Source organism: Condylura cristata, unplaced genomic scaffold (assembly GCF_000260355.1).
Source record: "Condylura cristata isolate star-nosed mole 26May11 unplaced genomic scaffold, ConCri1.0 scaffold00021, whole genome shotgun sequence".
NCBI lineage: Eukaryota > Metazoa > Chordata > Mammalia > Eulipotyphla > Talpidae > Condylura > Condylura cristata.
This window is the reverse complement of record NW_004567122.1, coordinates 37,794,292-37,819,874: the sequence shown is the minus strand read 5'-3', so window position 1 is coordinate 37,819,874 and position 25,583 is coordinate 37,794,292. Positions and strand designations below refer to the sequence as shown.

Here is a 25,583-nt window from a genome sequence, read left to right as displayed (position 1 = left end):
CACAAGCCAGGTTATATCACCTGTATTTCTGATGCTCTGGTGATAAATTTAGAGGTCCCATAACCACCCCCCCCCATAACTCAGTAGTTTACTAGAGCAGTTCACACAAGTTGGGGAAACATTTTCTTACATTTATGAAGGACATTATAAAGGACACAGAAGAACAGCCATGTTAAGAGGTACATACGGCAAGGTCAGTGTGGGGTCCCAACCACAGGAGTTCTGTCCCCACGTTGGACACCATCCTCCTCTTCGCTCTCCCAGGGATTGAATGCATTCACCAGCCCAGAATTCATCACATTTCATTGTTCAAGAATTTGTAATGGAAACCAAACTATGGACTTCACACATGGGTCAGGTAACTGAGAGTTCCAGCCATGTACTTATTTGGTCTTTCTGGTGACCAGCCCTGTCCTGAACCTCTCTAGGGTTTCCACCCCAAGCCAACTCATTGAGAGGAGCCCAAAGACATTCCTGTCATGCAGGAAGTTTCAACGGTTATTTATGGGCTCAGTGCCAGGAGCCCAGTACAAAGACCAAATACATCTCCGATTATCCTGTGCAAAGCTAGAGCCCTATCTCATTCTGGTAATAAGAGAAATTATAAATCAATTAAGGACTTTAATGAGAAAACACACTCTCAGAAAAAGAGATGGGGGGGGGAAGCACAAAGGAATTTTTTTAAAATTCAGAATATGTTTTCTAAATGTGACCTAAAATGCAGAAGTCATACACAGATGGATAGATTTGACCACATGAAAGTTGGGGGTTTCTGCACAAGATGCTGAAGAACACCTAGTCGAAGTCAGAAAGCAGATGATAACTCTTCTTCTGCAACACTTCTGGCAGAAAAAGAGCTAACTTTCTTAGTTAAACAAGGTGGCAATCCGATTCCAGAAAAAGACTAAAGCGTTAGAAAAACAGGCAAGATTCATCCTGGTGGGTCCTTTGCCACTGTGCCCCCGGAGCAAGTCAGCACTGGCTGTACCAGGAAGTTAGTGCCAGGCTGCTGGGAAGCAGCTCCAGCCTTCTGCGCTCAGCTGAGACCCGGGACCCTGACCCTGTACACGTCACAACTGGCACCTGCCCCGCCCCCACCATGCCGCAGCCTTCCCCTGTGTCTGCCATTCCGGGGTGGGGGGGACTTTGAGGGTGCCCCCAAAGTTCACACCACACTCAGCAGTGCCAATAGTGAAGATGAAAGGACCCAAGATTTTCCAGGCATATCTACCCATCTGCCGTGGGGTCCACAGCTGCATTCATACGGCCAATCACGATGCAGACTCATTTCCAAGTCCTTGCAAGAAATCAAGGACAAATCTAGAGTTAATGTGGGCTGCAGGCCTGCAGAAAAGCCAGTGTTGCTAATAGGATGTCATGCAATTGCAGACTTTGCAAAAAGCCACAAAACCACATTACAGAAAACTGTAAAACTACTCTGGACTTGAAATATGAACATGCTTTTGAAAACAGCCAGAAATCATAAAGCAAATTCATTGTTGATCTGGCTCACGTGTTCAGGACCATGGCTGGGCTGTTTGGGCAGCACCCACCCACCCCACTCCACATCCACACAAATAACTAACACTCTTCCTCCAGCAAGAAAGAGTACCGAACACTCGGTTCCCTCCTTTTAGGGGCCTTGCCATCTGGGGCATTCTCCTACCCTGATGTCCTCTTTCTGGTGGCCAGCCTCTAAATTTCTACCTGTCTCTCTGCTTTGTGCCTGCTTGTGAATCGATGCTGGCTTCTATCTCAATCCTGCTGTTGACTGATAACAAAACAGAAAGAGCAGCTTCCTGGCCACATGGTGGTGGCCCACCTTGATAAGGGCCCCAAGGCACATGCAAGAGCTGCCTGATGGCCTCTTGGCAGGGGAGTATGGGACCCTGTAGGGGTCAGGTACAAGCCAAAGGGAGAACCTTACGCATCCCGGGCTGGGCAGGGAACAGGAGGGTAGAAGGAGGAATGAAGCCAAGCAGACCAGGAGGGGGTGGGAGGGCAGGAGCCAGTTGGCAGTCTTCACCTGAATGCTTAGGATAGCAGGACAGTGGGAAACGATATCAGGATATACACAGGCATGAGAAAAAGGGGAGAGGGAGTGACAGAAAGAGAATTTACAGGCTGGCACATAGCCAGATGCCATCTGTCCTATCCCAGATGGCATCCACTGAGCAGAGACTGAGGTCCAGGCCAAAGCCCTAGGAGGCAAGCTGGTGGCTTCTTCACAGGTAACCCTCTTACCACCAGCTCACCTGTCCTGAAGTTCAGTGGTTTAAACACCAAATGTCCAGTAATTTATCTGGTGAAGAGTTTCAGAAGTTTAACTGCTCCCAAACTTCAGCTCCACCCTTTTTCCCATGAGCCTCTGCCCCAGTGCTGGGGTTTGTAAAGTTGCACCTTCTACCATTTAGTTGACATCAGCAGGTGGATTCTAGAAAGCCCACCTCTAGAAAGCCCAGCCTCCTGCTCCCTGGGAGGGTGTGCCTCACTCTCCCTCTTTGACAAAGCTGTCAGGTTCCTGGGCTCCTGGTAACTGCAGTTTGCATTAATCTTTTCTAAAAGGACAAGAAAAAGGATTTGTTTAAAAGGATAAAGGGGGCTCTCCCTGGTGGCGCAGTGGGTTGGAGCACTGCACTGCGCTTGGAGCGCTGCACTGCAAACAACACTTCATCACTGCATGCCCTCTGATCCAAGCTTCTTTCCTGACACCAAATGCACCAGCTTGGCAAATGAGCACAAGCAGTGACCCTGATTCCAGCTGGCAGGGCTGGACCTGGCTCTCCTGTCCAGGTTGGTGAGGGTCCTGGCAGCAGTGGGTGACTTGGGAAGGGCCCAAATGGTTTTGATGACTCTGAGGCCTCAGAGTCTTACACCACTGACTTATCTTAGCCTCTTCAGCCACTGCAGGGAGAGCAGAGGGGATTGCCATTTGCAGTGGGCCTGAGCCCCAAACATCCCAATTGACCAGAACAGGGAACAGAGGGGGCTGCAGTTGAAGCATCTGCAGAAGTGGCTTAGATAGTGGGCCAGACCAGGGGGGAACTGAACCAAGTAGCAATTCTGACTCAAGAAGAACAGAGAACTGTGGAAAAGCGGGGTTTAGGGGGGTGGGGCACTTCGTCCTGCATCATGCAGGCCAGTTGTGTCTGACCTCTCTATTGGGCAGCAGATTCATGGAGACGAGCAATGCTATGGCCATAGGCTGTGGGTGTTTCCTTGATAATCCTGGTGGTTGCAGAAAACAAAGCTGCAGTCTTTGAATTTAGTGATGACCTGGCAGGTAGAGTCCTCTTTGGACTTGAGTGTTTTGTGTGCGTGGAATTCTGTCTCTGTGGTCCAGCAGTGGGGAGGACTCAGAATTGATGTCAAACTTCAAGCTACAAATTCCAATATTAGCCCCCCACAGCCCACCTTTTCATCCAAGCTTTGTTATATAAAGAAGGGGAGAAATCCCTGGAAGGACATGAGAAAGAGTGGTGTTTGCGTCATTTAATTGGCCGTGTGCATCTTTCCACAGAGATCCAGCCATTTCATAGTCAATGGCAAAACTCGTTTAACAGAGTGGATGCCTTGCTTAGACTGAAAATACGTTAGGTAATTCTCAGCATCTCATTATCCAAGTTGGTTGGTCCTATAGGAAAATTCAACTTAAAAGTCACCAAAAAAAACTAAGTTCATGGAGACAAGATCTGTAATATTCATTAGGAAAGATTAAAGTAGCTAATTCAGGACATTTTTAATGTCTAGAGGTGTTACAGGACACCCCCGTGTGCCTGTCTGTGGGGCTTCACCCATGGGCACTTAAAATTCAGTTGTACTGCAGACACACACAAAAGGGTCAGTAATGGGTTTATTTACAAAAGGGGAAAAGAAAAGGAACAACCCAGGGAAAGAGAGAGGGATATAAAGTAACTGGAATATCTTACTGGCTAGGCTGACTTGAAGCCCTGGTAGCAAACTAACTGAAAGCCCAGAGTCACACAGTCCAGAGAGCTATTTCCAGAGGAAGAGAGCACCTTAGAAAATCGTGCCCTATTTATCCCCCAAAGTCCCAGAATTCCTGCTAGCTCTGCCCTTGGGTCCTCGCTGTTCTCTCCCTACTGCTGGGAGTTGTGGTTTCCAGTCACTGGAGTAGGAGGTGGAATCCAGAAAGCTGGAGTAGCTGGTGGAGCCCACAAGACTGCAGAGTTCCTTTAGGACATCCTTCCCCTTAACAGAGGAAGCAAATGCTCGGCGGACATGCCTTTCTGTGTCTGTGCTGGTTGCAGGGTGCAGGACTAGAGCTGGCCCACCCCAACCCCAGCGGGGGCCAGAGAGTGGCCCCAGAGAGCAGCAGTGTGTCCAGCGTTAGCAGATTTGCCTCTAAGACAAGCAGGACGCTTAAAAGTACAGTTATATGGCCCTCCCTGGTGGCGCAGCGGGTTAAAGCACAGCACTAAGAAGCTTAAGCCACTTCTGCATGAGTTCGATCCCCACCTGCCCCGGAGGTGACCACATGGCTCCGCAGAGCTCTCCTGACCCGCCCACTGCTCCCCTCAGCAGTGTACTTTGACAGTCTGCCTGTTCTGCTCCCCACTCTGTCTCTGGTGGCTCTCCCATCCTCTGCATCTCTGGCCTGTACCCCCGTTCTGTATGCATAAATAAATAAATCTTAAAAAAAAAAAAAGTACAGTTTTATTCCCAAAGACTTCTTGCCCACATCTCCTGGTGCTTTAAGTTGTTCTCCTCACATTCCCGAAAAGCAGACTAAGGTTCAGAAGAAGTATTTCAATTTTGCTCGCAGGGAAATAGTTCCTCTGACCCCCAGTCCCAAGATCTCAATTAAAAATAACAAACGTTTTTCAGCTTTAACATTCCTAAGTTAGCTCAATAGCACAAAAATTAATTCCAGATTCTCCTTTATCACTCCTGATGGGAAAGGCCTTCTTTTATGGATTTTAATTAGCTTTCCTTGTTCAGAGGAAGTCTTGGCTATTGATATTTCTTTTGATTAAGAAAAAAGGGTGTTAGACATGAGTAGGTGTTTTGTCTTCAAAATTCACAATAGAATGTGGTAACGTAGAAACCAGACCTAAGTCCTGTAGATTCTTCAAGGGGCAGAGACCCATCGCTCCTGTTCTCCTTGGCTGGTGTTGCATGGATAAGCGGGAATTAAATTAGCCTGGTTCTGTTTTGTTGGGGTTTTTTGTTTGTTTTTTAATTTTTTTTTTAGATTTATTTATTTGTGCATTCAGAACTGGGGTACAGGTCAGAGACTCAGAGGCGGCGAGAAGCTTCACCAGAGACAGAGTGGGGAGCAGAACAGGCAGATCTACGAAGTACACTGCTGAGGGGAGCAGCGGGCGGGTCAGGAGAGGTCTTTCATGCCATGTGGACATCTCCGGGGCAGGCGGGGATCGAACTCATGCGGAAGTGGCTTTAGCTTCTCAGTGCTGTGCTTTAACCCGCTGCGCCACCAGGGAGGGCCTGTTTTGTTGGTTTTTTCAAGTTACTGTCCACTGAGCACCTGGTTGGTGCATAGTGCCATACTAGTATAAGAGATCTAAATAAAATGTCTTTTTTTTTTTAATAACTACAAGGAAGAGAGAAAACAATTTATTGGCTTTCCTTTTGTGTCAGTGAAACCAAGAGTGCTCCTCACAGCTTTCCCTGCACTTTTGGCTTGTCAGATGTCTGGCAGTCGTGGGGACACCAGAGCCGGTGCGTCAACTAGTGGCTTATCATTTCCTTCTTTAATTTCCTCACCAAATGACTGAACACGTCAGAGACTTCATCCCACTTGCGCCATAGGTACAAGGAATTAAATTTGATTGGCCGAATTATAGGGTACGTGGACTAGGGAAGAAGTAAGGCAAAGTGAGGAAGGAGAAAAATATGAAGTTCTGTAACTGTGTAAAGGCTCTGGCTGGGGGTGGGGAGGCAACATTTTACATTGGTGGGTTCTCACCAATGTGCCCACAACTCAGGACACGACTCAGGCTCAGAGTTCAACAACAGGGTTTATTTACAAAGATGAGAGAGAGAAATTTGGAGAAAGAGATGCAGGACCAGAGGCAGTAGCAATGGTTCCAAGGTCATGAAGGCCTTCAACAGAAGGTTCTTCGAAGTTTCAACAGAGCCGGCACTAACAGCAATTCAAAGGCTGCGCTGGGCAGCTCTGGACACCAGACCCAGCTGCCCCAAAGGCAGCGGCACCAAGGCGTGATGCTGGACACATCAGAGGCTCCCGGCAATGCTGGGCAGAAAGCCCACAGCAACCAGCTCTTTTAGAGACAGCTAGCACAGGGCCAATGGTGTCACTCAGCAGGCAAGTCAGAGGTCAGGTTTGCCAAGGCCTGGTGCCAGAGAACATGGTGTAGTATTACAGCTCAACCAAGATCTTCTGGAAAAATCTGGCTGCCTTGTAAAGTCCTCTTCCAAGTGCCACATACCTCCAGGTGGTTGGAGCCTGACTTAAATACTCCCCAGGTACCTGCCTTTTGAACCTGATTGGTCCTTAAACAGATTGAACCTGTGGGAGCTCCAATCAGATTGGGAGATTTATGATCCTATATTTGCATAACTGCCCAAAATGGGGGCAGGAAGAGCACTAGTTTGACTTCATAAACCACCACTAGAACCAGATATGGGAGGCGCCCAGCCCACCTGCTTGATTGATGCCGGTCAAGCTCCAATCAAATCAGTCCAATCTCAAACCCATTTTGCATATTCTGAAGCCTGACATAAAAGGGGAGGCTTGCCCAGACTCGACTAGCATTGAGATCAGGACAGGCTCCTGGGCTAGAGGACTCCAAAGAACCACAGTCAGAACCAGAGGCAAACTGCCCCAACTCCTTCAGCAGGGTTGGATTTAATGATTTAGGGGCCCTTGACTCAGTTCTACACCTCAGCCATTGGCTGCCTTCATCTTCACCTGAAGTCCAGCCAGCAGGCTCCCTAGGGCCACATCTCCTGTGCACCCTAGATCATGTGGTCTGGCTGCCACACCCAACCTCAAGGATGTCAGTCTCAGGCTGCTGCTGGGGTGATTCCTCCTGAGAGTCCAATAAGCCAAACGTGATGCCCACAGGATGCCAGCTGGGCCTGAGTATGCCCCCAATGCCGCTGGCAGCAAGGTTACAGAGATGGGGCAGTAAATCTTTAATGGCGGTCAGTAAAAAAAAAAAAAAAAAAGATTTGTTTATTTATGCACACAAGAGCTGGGGTGTAGGCCAGAGGTGTGGTGGTTGAGAGGATTCACCAGAGACAGAGTGGGGAGCAGAACAGGCAGAGAGACTGAAATCCACTGCTGAGGGGAGCAGTGGGCAAGACAAGAGAGGTCTACTGCACCATGTGGGTCACCTCCCTGGGCAGGGATCGAACTTGTGTTGCGGTGGCTGAGGATTGCTTCATAGTGTTGAGACTTAACCCCTGCTGCCACCAGGGAGACCCTACCTTTTTTATTTTTAAGAAGTTAACTGTTGAAAGGTATCTCTATAAAAAGGTTTTCAGTGGAAATATGGAAAAGACACAGTAGCTTATGAAATACACTTTTATAAATAATATTTAATTCTAAAAATGATATATTTAGTGCTGTTCTCTCAGATCCACTTTTTACTTTGATTTTTAAATTCAATTTCCCGTGCTCTAATTGATGTATATTTTACGAGAAACAGTGTTCACTAATATGCTTTTTGGGAAAGAGCTCATCACTTTAGTCTTCAATAAAGCAATGCTCTCCCGCACTTCCCACAATAGAACAGACCACGTGGTATATTATCAAACTGAAAACCAAAATGTGTTCTTGTACAGTATTAGGCAGAAAAGAGAATAAATAAAATCAGATAAATTTACTAATAACTTAGCTTGATTCCTTTTGTTAGAAGAATTCTTGAACAAATTGGAATTTTGTCTTTTGGAAGGCATGATACTGGAAGCAAGCCTGTGGGCAAGGATCAAGCAGAGTCAAATCTGTGTTTCACAGGGAGGTGTAAGTGTAATCATCCCCAGGATCCAATCAGAGACGCCATGTTAAATATTAACTGGTTTGGGTTGAAAGTGCACTAATAAAACAATACACATACTTTGGAAACAGGTTTTTTTTTAACAGTCCTGAAAGGGCTGCGAAATGAAACCTTGAACACGATCTATCTATCTATCTATATATATATGTACATATATATGTATGTATATATGTACATATATACAAATATACACAAAAGATTTATTTATGTATGCATACAGAACTGGGCTACAGGCCAGAGGTGCAGGGGCTGTGAGAGGATTCAGCAGAGTCAGAGCAGGGAGCATAACAGACAGATCGACAAAGTACACTGCTGAGGGGAGCACAGGCCAGACAGGAGAGGTCTGTTGCGCCATGTGGGTCACCTCTGGGGCGGGGATTAAACTTGCACCTAAGCAGCGCTGGCCAGTTTCACAATGCTGTGCTTTAACCTGCTGCTTCACCAGGAAGGGCCTCAATTTATATATTAACGATAATTACCTCAAATGAGAAAACATGCTAGTGGTCTAGGCAGAGGAAACATGTAATTCAAACACTAATACACTCATGGGCTCTGGCAGCAGTGAAAGGGAAAGGAAGAGAAGCAAGCTGTTCACATGCCAGGCCCCACCGGCCAGTATGCTTGGTGTTACATTTTGGTGAACGTGAGGGTCAGCTTCCTTTTCCCTCACACAGAGAGTACTTTTGAGTTCAGAATCGATTTATACTTGTCTTTGCAAATTTGTATTTATTGGGTTTGCATTTTATTGTTTGCTTTTACCTTGTATTTTTTGGTAGCATTTCTTTCAGGTCACTTTTTTTTAATGACAAAAACTATTATTTTCAAATTAGTTGTCACACCTCTTCCTATGTTAGTACAACTGAGTCAGTACTAGAGAAGACTGCATTGTTTCTGTCGAGTCCAACCTGTGTTAATGCTGATTAAGAAAAATAAAGTTTTCAAATAATAAAAAACAGGCAAAAGATATGAGCAGACATTTCTCAGAAGAGGGATGCAAACCCATGAAAAGATGAATTTTCTTAGAGTAAAAGAAAAGCAAAATAAAACAATGCCCCCTACTGGAGGGGCAGAAGCAACTTCATTCACGGAGTGGAGAATACAAGCAGGTGCCATGACAGCAGGGGCAGTACACGCACACGCTAGGAAATAGTTGGTTTGGATGGAGGGACCTTTCCTCAGTCCTAAGGTCACTGCACTATGGTAAGTTACTTCTCTTAAATGTGCTATAGGCGCAATTTAGGAGTGTCATAGGAATCTTTTTGGGGAAAGGATCTGCTTATTCCCACTTATGAGCCAAAACTTGAGCGAGAAGAGTTGGTGGGAGGAAGTCAGGTTGAACCAAGTTCGGACAAACCTGAGCCATGGGAACACTGTCACCAAGGCTGTGTACCCAACCGGGGAAGAGAGGGACTTTCATAGCCCACTGCCGGGAAGAGGCGAGGCTAACAGATCTACGTTTGCAGCACTTCAGAGAAATAGGCGGGATTTTCCAGAAAATGAATTCATGCCCTATTTTCTTTCAAATTTGGTCCTGGATGGGTCTGTTCTGTTGTGCTACCAGTAGTGCGATGTCTTACTGTTACCTCCATTTGGTTGTAGCTGGTGTTCTGATTTGGCTACAAGAATAACAGGAGCAAAGCCAAGACACACAAGGCAAGGACAAGGAACCTGTGGTCGCCATGAGGCGAAAGTTCCCTCCTCCGTCTATATCGCAACCTCCATTCTTCCCAGGCAATGGGGGAAAGTCTGTCTTCTGGAACTATTTCTTGCTGGCGAGGGCCCAGGTTTGGGCACCTGGAGGAGTAGAATTTTGCTAACTCGAGATATGACTGGTTGTCACAGGTTGTCATTCCAATGGCTTATACCCTTGAATGATAATTATTTGGAAATTTTAAAGTCTCCAGCTTTTTGGAGATAAGGGGGTCTATGAAATTCAGGAGACAGAGGCCAAAGACCTAGAGAAGTAACTTACCATAGTGCAGTGACCTTAGGACTGAGGAAAGGTCCCTCCATCCAAACCAACTAGGAAAGGCTTTGCCTAGAATAGAAACCCAGCACCAGGGTGCAATTTTTTTCACGGTTCCCTTCTGGGGGCTCCTTCTCTCTCTGCATTTTCAGTTTCCATCTGCTTTAGGGCTCAGCTCAAGGTTGTTCTGTTACTCATCTGTAAATGCAAGTCTCTAAGAGAAAGCCAGGTGTATTTCTTTTTCATTTGTGGTTTTTAAAGTCTGAGAGTAAGTGAGCCACTTAGCCTGGGTTACAGGAAGACTGAATGCAATGTGTATCTCACAGACGTTACAAAGAAATGGTAGGAAGTTTCTCTAAGCTACACTGTTTAATTTTTTTTAAAATCGCCAAGGACTTTAGTTACTAAAAGCCAAGGAAGTCTTAAGACTGAGGCAGCATACTGGAAGGGAACTCAAAGCCTTCTAAGATTTATATGGCCATGGATGGTATCAAAAGAATGGATATGCTTTTTCTCAATATTACCTTCAATACTACCTCAATACTACCTAGGAAAGCATAGTAAGTGAGGCATTATCAGTTCCCTCACTCTTTACTCCCACTTTACAAAATACAAGCGAACTCGCTCATTCTGGAATTATCCTGTAGCATAGTGTTCCTGGTGCAAAGACCTCTGAGGCATCAAACGCTGCGATTATTTGATACTGCTGTCTTCAGAATCTTTTTTAATCTCAGTATTATAAACCCAAGAGGGCATTTCTGAACTTCCCTGTCCTTGAAAAAGGAGAATTTTGTCTTGACTTGTATAGCAACACAGCAGGAACTAAGTCATTTTCCAATGAGCAATCTTACTTCCTTCACAGAATGTGGGGGGCCTATTTCCTGATAGCAGGACTAAGGAGCATGGATAATAATTCTTGAAGGTAGTTGCTTCTGATTTCACCCATGCCTCTGCCTATCTACCTATCTACCGACCTGCCTACCTACCTGTATGCCCACCTGTCTACCTAGCTTTTCCTTTATTAGAATAAAAAATTAGATCTTCCCTGGTGGTTCAGCGGGCTGGGGCGCTGTACTGTGAAGCTGAACCACTGTGAAGCTTGGCTTCAGTGCAAGTTCAATCCCCACCCTGGAGCTAACCCACGTGGCACAGCAGAACTCTCATGACTCACGCGCTGCTCCTGTCAGCAGTGTACTTTGTCTGTTCTGCTCCCCGCTCTGTCTCTGGTGAATCCTTTCGCAGCCCCTGCACCTCTGGCTTGTACCCCAGCTCTGCATGCATAAATAAATAAAATCTTTTAAAAAAGAATCAAGAATCAAAAATCAAAAAAACCAAGGTGGAAGTTATTTGGGATACATTCTAATGTGCTTATTTGAATTAAAAAATGAAGTCAAATTCTTTCTGACAGAAACAAGTCTGATTTCCTTACTTTAGGTGACAGTAAAAGCTGACATTTCCAATTATGTTATGTGGCAAATGTTCCCACAAATTAAATGAGTCAAATCTGCTCCTTCAAAGTTTTCATGAAAACATAGTTAAAATTATTATAAAGCAAAAGAATTTTATTAAAATTCTAACATGAGAAGTTGTATTAAAATTAATAATGCTTTAACTTACCTAACCCATTCTGAGTATCTTGGGTGATACTGCAGAGAAAGTGTCAGGCATATAATTAATCGTATGAGAAGTCTTGCTCAAGTATTTGTGGAATGTTTCCCAGAAATCGAGGAAGTGAATGACTTTAATGTTTGCTTTAAACAAAATTTAAGAAGAATCTAATTGAATCATCACTCAGAATAATGATTGCAGTGTGCTTTTTAAGTTAATTTGGAAGAATTCAAAGAATTAAGTGACATTATTGTAACAAAATTCCTTGCACTAGGAAGGAGTAGGTTTCTCACTACTTATATCTATAAAAATTGGCCCCAAACAGATACAGAATCCTGTGTCAGTCTAGCAGTAAGAACTATTCATTCACAAACCAGGCTTTAATAAGTAATCCCATTCCATCTCATTGAGACAAACATCAAGAAAATTCTAACACTTGGAGGTCTATGGTCAAGGAAAGAAAAAGTCTTTAGTTATATAATTTCAATTGGTGGGTATATTTGATTGCCCATGAGTATGCTAGAGTGATCATAAAGACTTTATATATGTATATTAAATATAAACACCACATACACATTCATTTTTTAAAGATTTATTTTATTTACTTATGCATATAAGAGCTGGGGTGTAGGCTAGAGGTTCTGGGGCTGAGGGTGAGAGGACACGAGAGCGGGGAGCAGAACAGGCCGAATGATGATGTCCACTGCTGAGGGGAGCAGCGGGCGTGACAGAAGAGGTCTGCTGCACCATGTGGGTCAGCGCATTGCCGGGGGGTCAAACTCATGCTGCAGTGGCTGCCTGTAGCTTTATAGTGTTGAGAATTAACCTCCTGCACCACCAGAGAGGCCCCAGCTCCCACATTCTTAAAAGTGGCTACTTTACCCTCAGTGCCACAGTTTCCTCATCTGCTTAACTAGGGTGACAACAGTAACAGCTTCCTGTGAGTCATCATTCCTACATAGCTACCAGGGCTACTCCACTCTAGTTTGTTTATTCTAGGGCCAAGATGTTAACATAACTCTAGAATGAGTGATTCCCCCCAACGGATCCTCATCAAAGCCTTCACAGTTCCACTCCAGTGCTGAGGGGGAGGGTGGGGCATGAGCCTGACACCAGTTTTTGTACAGCTCACAGCTAAGAATGGCTGGTGCATGTCTAAATACTTACACGAATATCAAAAGAAGATCAATATGTTCTGATCAACAAATCTGATCAGTCCAATTTCAGTGCCTATAAATAAAATTGTATCCTCTTCTGGAGGGACACTCTGTGGCTTTCAAGGACCCTAGATGCCTTTGTGTCCCAGCCCCTCCCTCCGTTAAAATAAAGAATAAAGAATTAAAATCCTAGCTTATGACTGTACTGGTAGAAAGACAAATGTAATCCAGACTAAAGTCATTGCGACATTTTTGATATATATGTGTGTGTCTGTGTGTGTGTATACACACATATATATATATATATACACACATATACATGTATACACACACACATATACACATATACACACACATAATTTTTCCTTCTGGTTTAAAAAAAAAATGAAAACATTTTCTCCAGCCCTTAAGTGTATCTTAGGCCATAGGTACTCAGGAAAGGATGGTGACTCTGCCTTGATATATCTGTGGCTGCTTTCACATCATAATGGGGCACACTACGCATTGCATGGTCTACAAAACCTTAAATATTTACTACCTGGCTCTTTACAGAAAAATTGTCACCTGCCAATCTAGTATTTTTCAAGTGGGGGAAGTTAAGCCCGGAGACAAAATGCGATTTACCTAGTAACACAGGCACTCAGGGAGCATCGAGTTCCCCACGCTTCTGCACACCCATAGCTTTCTCAGGCCATTGGTCCTCCCCCAGCCTCCTCAGGCTGCACCCTGCAGGCCCGGTGTAAATCCAGAGTGTCAGAATGCTTTTGCAGGCTGGCCGGAATGTTTTCAAGAGACAGGAAGGAAGGAGTCAGGAGGGGACTGCCTGGAGCCTACCAGCCAGCAGAAGGGCGATTTGTCTTGGGAAAGGGTCGGGGCAGGAGCTCAGACAGCTTGGGTCACCCTCTCTATAAGTGGGTGACCCTGAACAAATGATTGATGTGGTGAAGATGAGGGCAATAGACACTTTAAAAAAATCATCTTATGTAATGGTCACAATTGCCCATTGTTACCCTGACCCAACTGAAATTGCTGACTTTCAACTGCTCTTAACACAAAATCAACTTCCTATGACCCAACCTAATATGACGAGCTCATTTTACGAAAGAACAGAGTGGCCTGAGCAGCATTCTTACGGGCCCTGACATTTCTCAGTGGTAAATAAGCGTTGGCTTCAGCTTCACGTTGCCAGCTGTATTAGCCCCATCAAGAGCCCGTCTTTTGAAGCTTTGAGGCCAGGCATTGACTCCTCCACAGCTGTCCTAGTCCTCGACAACATCTTCCAGTGAAGGCTGTTGCATCTACAGTGAACATCGTTGTTGATGTGACCACCTTCATCAGTTCCCTTGGCTTCATCTTGCCCTTTCATGTTATGGAGCTGTTTTCCTTAAACCTCATGAACCAATCTCTGCTAGCAGCAAATCTTCTCCTGCAGCCTCCCCACCACCCCTAGCACAAAGAGTTAGGTCTTGGTTCTGGATTAGGTTTTGACTGTGGCTGGTTGATTTTCTATCCAATGTACTACAACTTTCTTCACAACAACAAAGCTGTTTTGCTTTCTTATTTTTCTTGTGTTGGCTGGAGAAGCACATTCCATTTCCTTCTAGAACTTTTCGTTGGCATTGGCACTTGGCTGACTTGGCACTAGCGTCCAGCCTACCACAGCTAAGCTTAATGATTTCCAGTGTCTGATCTAAAGTGACAGACATGGGACTCTTCCTCTCACTGCAACACCGAGAGGCCGATACAGGGCTTGCGTTGGCCTAATCTCAATACTGCAGTGTCTGAGGGAGCAGGGCCTCAGTGGAGGGCGAGACACAGGGACCCGCTGCTGGGTGGATCGGTCGGAACATATGTACCATGTAGTATGGGCACAGTTTGTGGCGCCCCAGAACAATTCTAAGAGCAAGCCAAGATCACTGATCATGGGTCATCGTAACAAATAAAACAGTAATGAAAAAGGGTGTAATAGTATCAGTTAGCAAATGTGGGATGAGACAGGAAGGACATGATGTTGGGGAAAGGGTGAAATTGCTTGACATGGGGTTGCCCTTTCATTGGTGAAAAGCACAGTATCTGCAATGTACAATAAAACGAGGTCTGCCCTCGCTCCTTTCTGCCCCTGAGCTGATGGTGATGAAAGGGGCTGGTTTTGCTGCAGGCTTCTCCGGGGCCCCAAGGCCTGCCCAGTGTGAGTAAAGGCGATGGAGTGTGGTGGCTTTCCCGAGGCCCCATTCTCCACCCCCTCCATGCCACCTGGTATCTCTGACTATAAAACACGTCTGTGTGTTTCCCTAACACCCCTGCTCCCAGGATCTCTACTGCCAAGGAAAGTAAACAGAAGGCCCCCGCCCCCCGAAGTCACACCCAGGCACCTGCGGTGTGGACACTGGGGAGAAACAGGAGCCGGTGGCTCTGAGTACACACACAGCCGAGCGTTCATTTTCTTAATCCATTTGACAATGGGCATACAAGATTTGACAAGCAGCCTGGCCGTCCTCTGACGTTATGACAAAGCGTAAAGGTGTAACTAAGAAACACAGGCAGTTTTGAAAGCTTATTTACTTAAAGGATCATGTGATTCTTGTGTTACTTAATGTTTAAACCTGCTAATATTTTATGAGTAACTCTTAAAGGCCTCCAGATCAGCTTATGCAACCACTGACTTGATATCTGCTAAATTGTGAAATCATCCAATGAGCATGGCTGGCGCAGAGACCCGGCGTTCCCCACCATCGCCTGCCCTGGGGCACTCCCAGCAGCCTGCACTGAGTGGACTGCGTGGTCAGGAGCACCCCCCACCCCAGGCCCTCTAGCACCCCCTCCTTCCTTCTACCCTCCGGCCTGCCTTTCCCACCGCCCCGCAGCACAGCTCCGAAGAAGTCAGGGCCCGGCTCCTAAACTTCACTCTTTCTCAGCCGCCTATTTGATCCAGCCTACATGCCCCCACGGAATTTAATGTCCACCCCACGTGGCCCTGGACTGCCACCCGACACTCAAGCCACAGCGCCCTGTTTCTTAAAACCTCAGATTCCTCTTCTGCCTCGCATGGTACCTACTATGTAATCACACCTGACTGACTTCCTGACTACTGTGCAGCTCCTTAATCCTTTCTTTTCCCGATGTTGCTGTACTTTTTATTTGTTTATCTATGGAGGGAAAGTTGCTTTACATCACTGTATTTATTTTCAGAGTTATAGGGGGGAGACCTCTCAGGTCCATTTTCCACACCATTTCTACCTCCAAGGTATTTTAAGATCCTCCGAGTACCCCAGAATTACCCCCTAGCACCCCAGATTCTCTGCTGTTTTGTTTTTTAAGATTTACTTATTTATGCATACAAGAGCTGGGGTGTAGGCCAGAGATGCAGGGGGTGAGTGGATCCACCAGAGACAAAATGGGGAGCAGAACAGGCAGATCTACTGAAATGCACTTCTGAGGGAAGTAGTGGGTGAGACAGGAGAGGTCTGCTGCACCATGTGGGTCAGCTCCCTGGCTGGGGATCGAACTTGGGCTGCAGTGGCCAGGGTTAGCATCACAGTGCTGAGACTTAACTCCTTGCACCTCCAGGGAGGCCCCGATCCTCTACTTCTTAGTGGCAGGCTTCCTCACCGTGACCAAGGTCATACTTCTCCCTACGTCAAGCATTTTGATGTTATGGAAGTGATGTTACCCCCCAATGGGACAACAAGGCATTCTTTAAAAAAAAAAAAAAGATTTATTTATGCATATAAGAACTGGGGTACAGGCCAGAGGTGGGAGGGGCGGGGGAGGTGAGAGGATTTACCAGAGACAGAGTCGGGCATAGAACTGGCAAGTTGACTGAAATACAGTGGGCGGGTCAAGAGAGGACTGCTGTGTCGTGTGGATCAGCTTCCTGGCTGGGGATTGAACTTGTGTTGCAGTGGCTGCCAACAGCATCATAGTGCTGCCTTTAACCAGTTGTGCCACCAGGGAGGGTCAACAAGCTATTCTTCTTTTTTTTTTTTATTTGTGCATACAGAACTGGGTACAGGGCAGAGGCTCAGGGGCAGCGAGAGGCTTCACCAGAGACAGAGCGGGGAGCAGAACAGGCAGATCGACGAAGTACACCGCTAAGGGGAGCAGCGGGCGGGCCAGGAGAGGTCTGCCACGCCATGTGGTCACTTCTGGGGCAGGCGGGAATCGAACTCATGCAGAAGCGGCTTTTAGATTCTCAGTGCTGTGCTTTAACTTGCTGTGCCACCAGGGAGGGCCAACAAGCCATTCTTGAGGGAGAAGTGAGACATCGTAGGTATTATAATTGGTCTGGACTTTCTGAACAGATCACCAACGTGTCTGTGGTCTGAGAATTTCCTAGTGGAGTGACTACAGAGAGTTGCCTACAAAGGCTTTTTGACAGTGGCGAGGGGAGGTTTGAAGAAGGCTGACAAACATTATTCTACATTAGACAGGAGGGAAGAATGCTGCAGACATGAGATTGAAGTGAAATCAATGTTCATAAGTTATAATCAAATGCCTAGAGCAGTATTTGGCAGATAATAAAAATCCAAAACATGCTCATGAGAATCACCAATATTTCCAATGCACCTACACCAGCTATGCGGAGACACTTACAGCATTATCTCACTTAATTTGCACCACACTGAGAGGGAAGACTGTGATTATCACAAACAAGGAAACTGAGAGGCCGGTGCAATTGTCCAGTATCAACCTCCTGGAAGGGTCTCAGTCTCTGTCTCACTTGAAACCTGAGCTCCAGATGCAGCGGAGAGGTGAGCCTTTCTCGCATGGGGTGCAGAGAAGAGCGAGAGGTGAGTTAAGCTGTGGTGACTGCACCTTGACGGGGTCCTTGTCCCCAGGGCCATGATGATGACTGCCTGTGATCTCTCAGCCATCACCAAGCCCTGGGAGGTGCAGAGCAAGGTAAGTGACGCCTGGTGACACGGGAGGGGGCCTGGTCTTGGCAACAGCTGCTGACCAGACTGGGACTCTCCCAGTGCAGAGGCCGCTGGCCTTTGCTCCATCCTCTGCCAAGGCAAGGACCCTGCTTTAGGGCTTCTCCACCGCGACAACAAATTGGCAGGGTGTGGGAAGGAGACGAGGGGGGTTTTAGTTTTGGCTGCGCTGAGTGGGAAGATTGTGGGCTGGGACTTGACATCTTGGGGGTGGGGGTCGCTGTTGCAGGTGGCATTGCTGGTTGCTGCTGAATTCTGGGAACAAGGTGACCTGGAGCGCACAGTGCTGCAACAGAACCCCATTGTGAGTAGTGAGAGGGCCTGGGTGTGCTGTGGGCCTGTGTGATCACAGCCTGATGGAGAGTTGTGCCCCAACTGAGATGTGTCACCTGACACAGAGCTGACCTTAAAGTGTTGTTGCTAGACCACTGTCAACTTCGTCACTTGAGAACATATGAGAGATACAAATTCACAGGCCCCAACCTAGGCCTACCTAAACAGAAACCCAGCTACAGGTGCCTTCCGGAATAGAAGTCCCCCTAAAGTTTGAGACCCTGCTTTCATGTGTATCCTTTGCTCACTCAGCTAAGTTTAGGATTGGAAAGAGGCATCGATTTCCCTTTAGTTTCAATGGTCTAGAAGTTTATCTCTCCTGGCCCTGTTCTGACAGCAGAGAGCCTGGAGGTGGAAAGCCTATAGATGTTGATAGTGGATTTGGCTGGGTCAGCCAACTCCCGACTAGATGTGTTTGGTTTTTTTTTTTAAGATTTATTTATTTGTGCATACAGAACTGGGGTACAGGCCAGAGGCTCAGGGGTGGCGAGAGGCTTCACCAGAGACAGAGTAGGGAACAGAACAGGCAGATTGACAAAGTACACTGCTGAGGGGAGCAGCGGGTGGGTCAGGAGGGATCTGCCACGCCATGTTGTCACCTCCGGGGCAGGCGGGGATCGAACTCATGCTGAAGTGGCTTTAGCTTCTCAGTGCTGTGCTTTAACCCGCTGCGCCAGCAGGGAGGGCCCAGATGTGGTTTTTTTAAGAGAGGTCACTGATTCCAGGAGCCAGGGTGAGGATGGGCCACAGAAGGGCTAAAGGGGAGAATTTTCTGGAGCAGAATCATGGATATGTGGATGAATTAAACCTGAGTGTGCAAAGATGGGGTATAGGCAGGGTCTGAGACGAGTAGAGGACTATAAAGGGCAGGCAAGTCTTTTTTAAGATTTATTTATTTATGCATACAGAACTGGGCACAGGCCAGAGGTGCAGGGACCGTGAGAGCATTCACCAGAGACAGAGTGGGGAGCAGAACAGGCAGATCGACGAAGTCCACTGCTGAGGGGAGCAGCGGGTGAGACAGGAGGGGTCTGCTGCGCCATGTGGGTCACCTCCAGGGCCAGGGATCAAACTTGTGGCTTTAGCTGCTGCTGCCTGCTTCGCAGTGCTGCCCTTTAACCCACTGTGCCACCAGGGAGGGCCCAAGTCTCCTTACTTGAACAGCACGGGGCTGAAGATTTGTACCTGTTTTCTTTTTTTGACACTTTGAAGTGTAGATGATGGGGCTCAGACACTGGGACTCAGTGAGTGAGAGGGTCTTTGGGTTCTCTCTGAGAAAGGTTTCCGCAGTTTCCCACTCAGCAGCAAAAGGTGAGTTTATACAGCAAAGGCATTTGCAAAAACAGAAAAAGGCAAAGGCTGCAGGTTTATTAGGAAAAAGAGAAAGGAAAAAGTGCCCCCTGCATAGACCCAGGTGGGCAGTCTGGGGACAAGGCCTGCATTTTGCCAGGGCAGGAATTGTTCCTAAACAGTGTGCTTTTGGGGAGGTCATACCTTTGTGGAATTTTATCTATTGTGGAATCTACCACTTCTAAATTCTGGTTGGGTTAATCTGTAAGGACTGGGGCTTCTTTGTGACTTCCCCAGCTCCCCCCAGCTGCACCCCAGCTTCGCTCTGCCCACAGATCTTCCCTGGCTGGTTTAATGATTCGTTAATCATTTCTACCCCACCTCTAGTTTCTGGCCTCGTGAAACTTCCATCCTAAATTTTCTACTCTAAGCTTCAGACATAGATATACTAATGAACTCCAGTGTCATTCAGCCAGGTTCAAAATAAAGCTTTGCATCCTTGTTTTAAAAATCCTTTTCCCCTCAGCCATGCATTTTGGGGGCTGGGGGATGTAGCTGAAGTATTTGAAAGAAAGCCCCTAATATCATTTCTCCCATAAATACACTCATGTGTCTAAGAGTTAATAACTTAAAACATACACAACCACAATGTCACTGTCACACTCACAAAAATAAGTGACAATTCTTCACTTCTAATCTCCAATCTCAGTTAACTTCCCTGTTGGAGTAATAAAAATAAGTCAGTTGGTTTGTTCAAATTAGGATCCAATCAAGGACCCAACTCCCTTTGATTATGAAAGTGTGCAATGGTGGGGGGTTAGTTTGTGGATTCTTCATCTACGCGCTCACAATTGCCAGACCTGTCTCAACCTCAGGCTTCAACAACAGCCAGGGTTTATACAAGGGAGATGGGGAAAGGACTGTGTTCCTAAGGCCTCCCGTGGCTGCTGTCCTGCTCCTGCTGGTATCCCCAGGGTCAGGTGTCCAGTGTCCAGGCAAAGGCTGCTTAGGCAGGATGCTGGAGCCCTCAGATGAGAACCTGAAGCTGGACGCGACAGTCAGCGGGAACCGCAACCAGCTCACCTGTGCAGGTGGGTCAGTCACAGGTGCTGCTGAGGTCACCGCACCGCAGTGTCTACAGCCGAAGTCTGTCTCCTCCTGAATTGGAAGTCAGGTCTCCTTCTGAAGCTTCTTCCAAGCGGAGTCAAACCTTCTCGAATCCAGCCAAGCTGATGGAAGCCTTCCCAGACTGAGGCAGGCCTTCTTCTCAAGCTGGCTCCAAGCCTCCCTGTCTAGCTCCTCTCCAAGCCCCTCCTCTGTCAAGCTGAACCTCTGGCCTCCCCTAATTCTCTGCTTATGTCCCCCTTCGCGGTACCCACCTTTCTAACCTGACTGGCCCACTTTCCAAATCTGCTGTTTCCAAAACTTAGGGTGCAGGTGCACACTCACACCAAATTGGTGTCAGCGGGAGCTCAGATCTGTCTGATCCATTTTCAAAACCAACTCAGGATTCAAAACCTCAACCCCAGTAATGCACCCAACCTGCCTCCCACCTTCTCGCACCAGCGCTGGGCAGGTGAGCCCAGCTGCATCTGGATAGCTGGCCAGGCTCTAACCTGACCCGCGTGTCTCCAAAACTGGCATGCGTTTCTTTTTTCTTGTTTTCTTAAACCCCAAGCAGGACTATGCCAGTCTCGGCTGCCAGAGCCAGTTCCGCGGCGCAGTCCCAGCTGATGCTGCCCCCCCCCAGGGCCCCCACCTTGAGAACCGGGCACCACAAGGCTACTATTACAGTTTCTGCAGTTCTATCGACTGTGGCATCTCCCCCTCCTCTCTTGTCCCCCCATGCCATGTATTTGTTGAAGACGCTGGGTATTTTGTTGTGGATTTGGTGGTGTCATTTAACATCTTCTATGACTTTTCCTGCAAGCTGCTAGTCAGGTCTGGACCAGTGATGAGTTTCAGGTTTTTTTTTTTTTTTTTTTAAAGATTTATTTATTTATTCATACAGAACTGGGGCACAGGTCAGAGATGCGGAGGGTGAGAGGATTCACCAGGACAGAGGGGGGTACAGGACAGGCAGATCTACGAAGTACACTGCTGAGGGGAGCAGCGGGCGGGCCAGGAGAGGTCTGCCGTGCCATGTGGATCTCCTCCAGGGCAGGCGGGGATCGAACTCATGAACAAGTGGCTTAAGCTTTTTTGTGCTGGGCTTTAACCCACTGCACCACCAGGGAGGGCCGGCTTTTTTTTTTTTAAGTGACAATGCTTCCCAGGTGGAGCTGGTCCCCCTTAATTCACCACATGGGGTCAGGTGGGGGCAGAGCAGTGAACTTTCTCTTCCCTCATGCAGCCCATGATGGACAGAAATAAGGCAGATGAGCTCCCCAAGCTTCAGGTTGGTTTCATCGATTTCGTCTGCACCTTCGTGTACAAGGTAGGCCCTTTAATGGTCTCTAATGACATCAGGATGAGAACCCTGGTAGTGACCAGTGGGTGGTATTTTACAGAGCTCTTCTCATCACCAATGGCTTTGGTGCCCGGACGGCTAGCCAATGTCTGGGTGATTGCACACGCAGAGCAGAGCCCGGGCATCTCACCCTCCCTCCCCCAATTGCTCAGAAACCTGCCTTGGACCAACGGCAAAGAGTGGTTTCAGACAGGGAAGAAAGCATAAAGACTTCTGCCTCCTGGCTCCCCTGACTGCTAGACATGTGCTCCGATAGCCCAAACTCATTGTCAAAAGAGAATCTGAAACTTTTCCTCAGCTCTTGCCAAGTGAGAAACCCACCACTTCCAAATCTATCCATGGATTTGTTCTTTTGGTAATGGCCGCGTTACACGTGAGCAAAGATCAGAGCTGAGAAATGACAGGGCCAGAGGCCCTGATGCTGTCATGTGACAGGATTGAGTGTGGCTTCTGCACCCTGGCCTGGTGCTCTCTGGCACCAGCCGAAGCCTCCCACCGGGAAGGAGAATGGCTCAGAGGGACGAGTATGTCTCGGCTAAGCTGTGGAGTAGCAGAGGTCTCTGGAGCCACAGGCCACTGGCCCCCACTATCATCACAAATGGTGTTGGACAAGACTGTGATGCACTGGGCTGGGTGCCTAACGTGCCTCACAACAGTCCAGGGAGGCAGGTATCCTATGCCTCACTGCTCAGCTGAGGCCAACTCTGGGGGACCTGCCCAAGGTCATGGCCAGTGTCAGAGCCTGGGTGTGGCGCCTCTCTTCTTACCTCGGGCAAATCCATTCCATTATCCGCACCTCAGTTTCTTCACCTATACATCTCAATGTGATGAATCTTGTTTTCTTACCTCACAGGAGTTTCTGTAGATTAAAGGAGATAAATAGTTTCATGAGTATAAAACAAAGGCATTTTTTTTTCCACCAGAGTTATAAAAACTTAAAAATCCTCTTCATGATTCATGACATCTTCATTTCGCCAGCTTCCCTGGTCCCAGGCCCTGGCTTGTCCAGGCCACCCAGCAACCAAGCAGAGAGCCCCTGTCTAATCTTAGCTCACAGCCCCTCAGAGGGCCAGGCATGTGGAGAAACACGTGGGGTCCGGGCTTCAGAGCTTCTAATGGGGGACTTCACTTTCTGGGAAGTGACATCTTCATGGAGGCTGCAGGGCAACATCAGAAAGTTAGAAGTTTTCAGCAAAGGGAAGAAAGAGTGTGTATTCTTCCCATAGAGGGGGGACACACTTCAGGGGTTGAAATCCAGGGTTCAAAGGATGAAGGGGGAGAACTCGGGAGGGATTTGAAAGCCTTGGAAAGGAGCCTGCAGGGAACTGCAGCCGGATTTTAAGCGGTCAGAGTGGGATCTTGCTGACAGGAGGCCTGCCAACATCCGCTGCCCCGGGGGACAGGAAGCTGAGCCTGCCACCCGCCCAAGGCCCACCTGCCTCCCCTCCAGCCCAGACCCGGGCCTTGGCCCCCCACTCCAGTGTTCTCTTTTCCAGGAATTCTCCCGTTTCCATGAGGAGATCACTCCCATGCTGGACGGGATCACCAACAACCGCAAGGAGTGGAAGGCACTGGCAGACGAGTATGATGAGAGGATGAAGGCGCTGGAGGAGGAAAAGCAGAAACAGCAGGCGGCCAAGCAAGGTCTACAGAGGGGGTGGGGAGCTCCTGTCCACCCCTGCTGAGTGCCTGCTTCACAGGGGGTCTCATTCAGGCTACCCATTGCTCCCATTCTACTTATGGGGGTGCTGCTGGGGCTCACAGCAGTGGCATGTCATGGCCAAGCCCTTACTTCTTTGAAGAAATTACTAGAGGCTGGATTTCCAGACTCGTGTCTGCTGTCTGTATCCTACCTACACCATGAGTCCCCTTATATGAGTACATGAGTCTGTTCTCGGTAACAGCGGGCTTGCTACCTTACATGACAGCCGCATGGTACTATGATTAGAAAGCCCTGTTGAACTGACTAGTCCTTCCTAACTTCCAACAGTGACCGTAGTCCTGCCTTCAGGAAATAGTAGGATTCTTTGGTTTGTTTCACTCTTCTTCCCCACTGACAGTGTTACAGGGCAACCCCAATATGAAGCGGGTGGCCTGACACTGGGCCCTTACCCAGCCACCTCAAAGGGACTTATAATAAGACTCAACTACAGGCACACATGAAAAGGTTAATAAAGGGTTTATTTACAAAAGAAGGGAAAAGGAAGAAACAATAACTCAGGGAGGGGTGGGGAGATAAATGGGTGCAACCAGTCCTCCTGAGCTGGAACCGCACTAGCACACTGAAAACCAGAGAAAGCCAAGGCCCCCAAGGCCCACATGTCTGGTTTTGCACCAGGCCTGGCTGCTTGGCTCCACCCTCAGGTCCCACATCCTCCTTTCAGTGATGATGACATGTGGGGTTTGTAGTCTTTGGCGTCTTGGATCTCTGTGGTCTGGGGTGGGGGTGGGGCCATAAACCTTTCTCCTTTCTCCCTACCAACAAGATGAACCCTCTCTCCCAAAGCATTTCTTTTAACTGCTGGTGCGGCTCTGGTTCCCTCACAGGGCACATCTGCTAGTCCCTGCTTCGCCTTAGCTGTCTTCTGTACAGCACCCCTCCACACACAGCCAGGCCTGGCTGCTCTGCTCTCGTAGCCCGGGGGGGGGGGGGGGTCATCGAGAAGGTACACATTGTAGGTTTGTGGCACTCACTATAACAATTTTCTGGAAAAAGTCCTGAGGAAGAAGCATCTTTTTTTCTAATTTACTCAAACTGTCACTGGGGCTAGTGGCAGGTGTCTGGACACTTGCAGCCTACAAGCTAATTTCATTTGTTCTGGTTTTTTTTTTTAATGCATATTTTTAAATTGCAATAGTTCAGATTTTAAAAAAAAATCTGCATTTCCAACATTTCTTTAAAAAAAAAAAGTCTAGGTCCCACCATACTAGCTTGCAGCTGTGTATGATGGCAAATACTTGGTGTCCCTTTGGATAGAACTGAGGCCCTCCCCATTTATCACAGTCTCTACAACGCCCTGTTGTCTCCCAGACATTGGTGTCAAGGGTTGGTTGCTATTTATCATCTGATTGTGCTATTTTTCTTAGTGTAAAGAGATCTTCTTACTTTCTCTGATTCTCCTGCACTTGACTTGCCTTCTACACATGTGGTTATCTGTTGGCCCCTGAAAGCCCACGAGTTTGCAAAGCCCACTCCCGGGTGGACAGACACCTCTCACCTAGAGTGTTCTTTCCTGTTCACTGCAGTAGCCTCTGGGAATCAGCCTGGTGGGAGCCCTGGTCCAGCAGGTGGCGCTCCTGCATCCAAGTCCTGCTGCGTCCAGTAGCCCGGATGGGGCTCTCAAGCAGAACGCCACGAGCCTTCATGGGAAGAGACACCCAAGCCACACACCTTCTTGAGAAGCAAATGAGTCACAGAATGAAAAGCTGCAAGAGAAGTGAGCTTGCCTCTTACCTAGTGGCTTCAAACGTTTCTTTTAGCCCTGAGAACTTTATTGAGCTAAAACAACAGTCTAACTTCCGTAGACATCAATTAAACATTTAATCAATGCCAGCTTCATTGGCTTGTTCAGATTAATTTTTGTTGTTTTAACGATGAATTACAAAAAAATTCTCCAACATTCTCAAAAATAGAGAATTATATTAGGAACCCCCATCCACCCATTGCCCAGATTATAATATCAAGATCTTGCCTCATTTGCTTTATCTGTTCTTTTACAGTTTTCACTTCTTTCTTAGCTGAAGAATTTAAAAGCACATTCAGACATCTCATTTTGCTCTTCCATGTCACATCTTTAAAGAAATAACCACTTCACTGTC

At 47.4% G+C, this 25,583-nt stretch overlaps 1 protein-coding gene across 2 annotated transcripts in view; it reads left to right on the top strand.

Annotated features, from left to right (window-relative positions):
• Nucleotides 1-25,243, top strand: part of PDE6A (phosphodiesterase 6A, cGMP-specific, rod, alpha) — a 76,342-nt gene extending 51,099 nt beyond the window's left edge. For both annotated transcript variants that reach the window (XM_004686878.2, XM_004686879.2), the window contains 5 exons: nt 17,576-17,639; nt 17,901-17,975; nt 21,648-21,731; nt 23,261-23,408; nt 25,011-25,243. In XM_004686878.2, the coding sequence (XP_004686935.1) occupies nt 17,576-17,639; nt 17,901-17,975; nt 21,648-21,731; nt 23,261-23,408; nt 25,011-25,090 (451 nt within the window). In that variant the 3' untranslated portion in view covers nt 25,091-25,243. The remainder of the gene's footprint in view (nt 1-17,575; nt 17,640-17,900; nt 17,976-21,647; nt 21,732-23,260; nt 23,409-25,010) is intronic.
• The last annotated feature ends 340 nt before the right edge of the window (nt 25,244-25,583 follow it).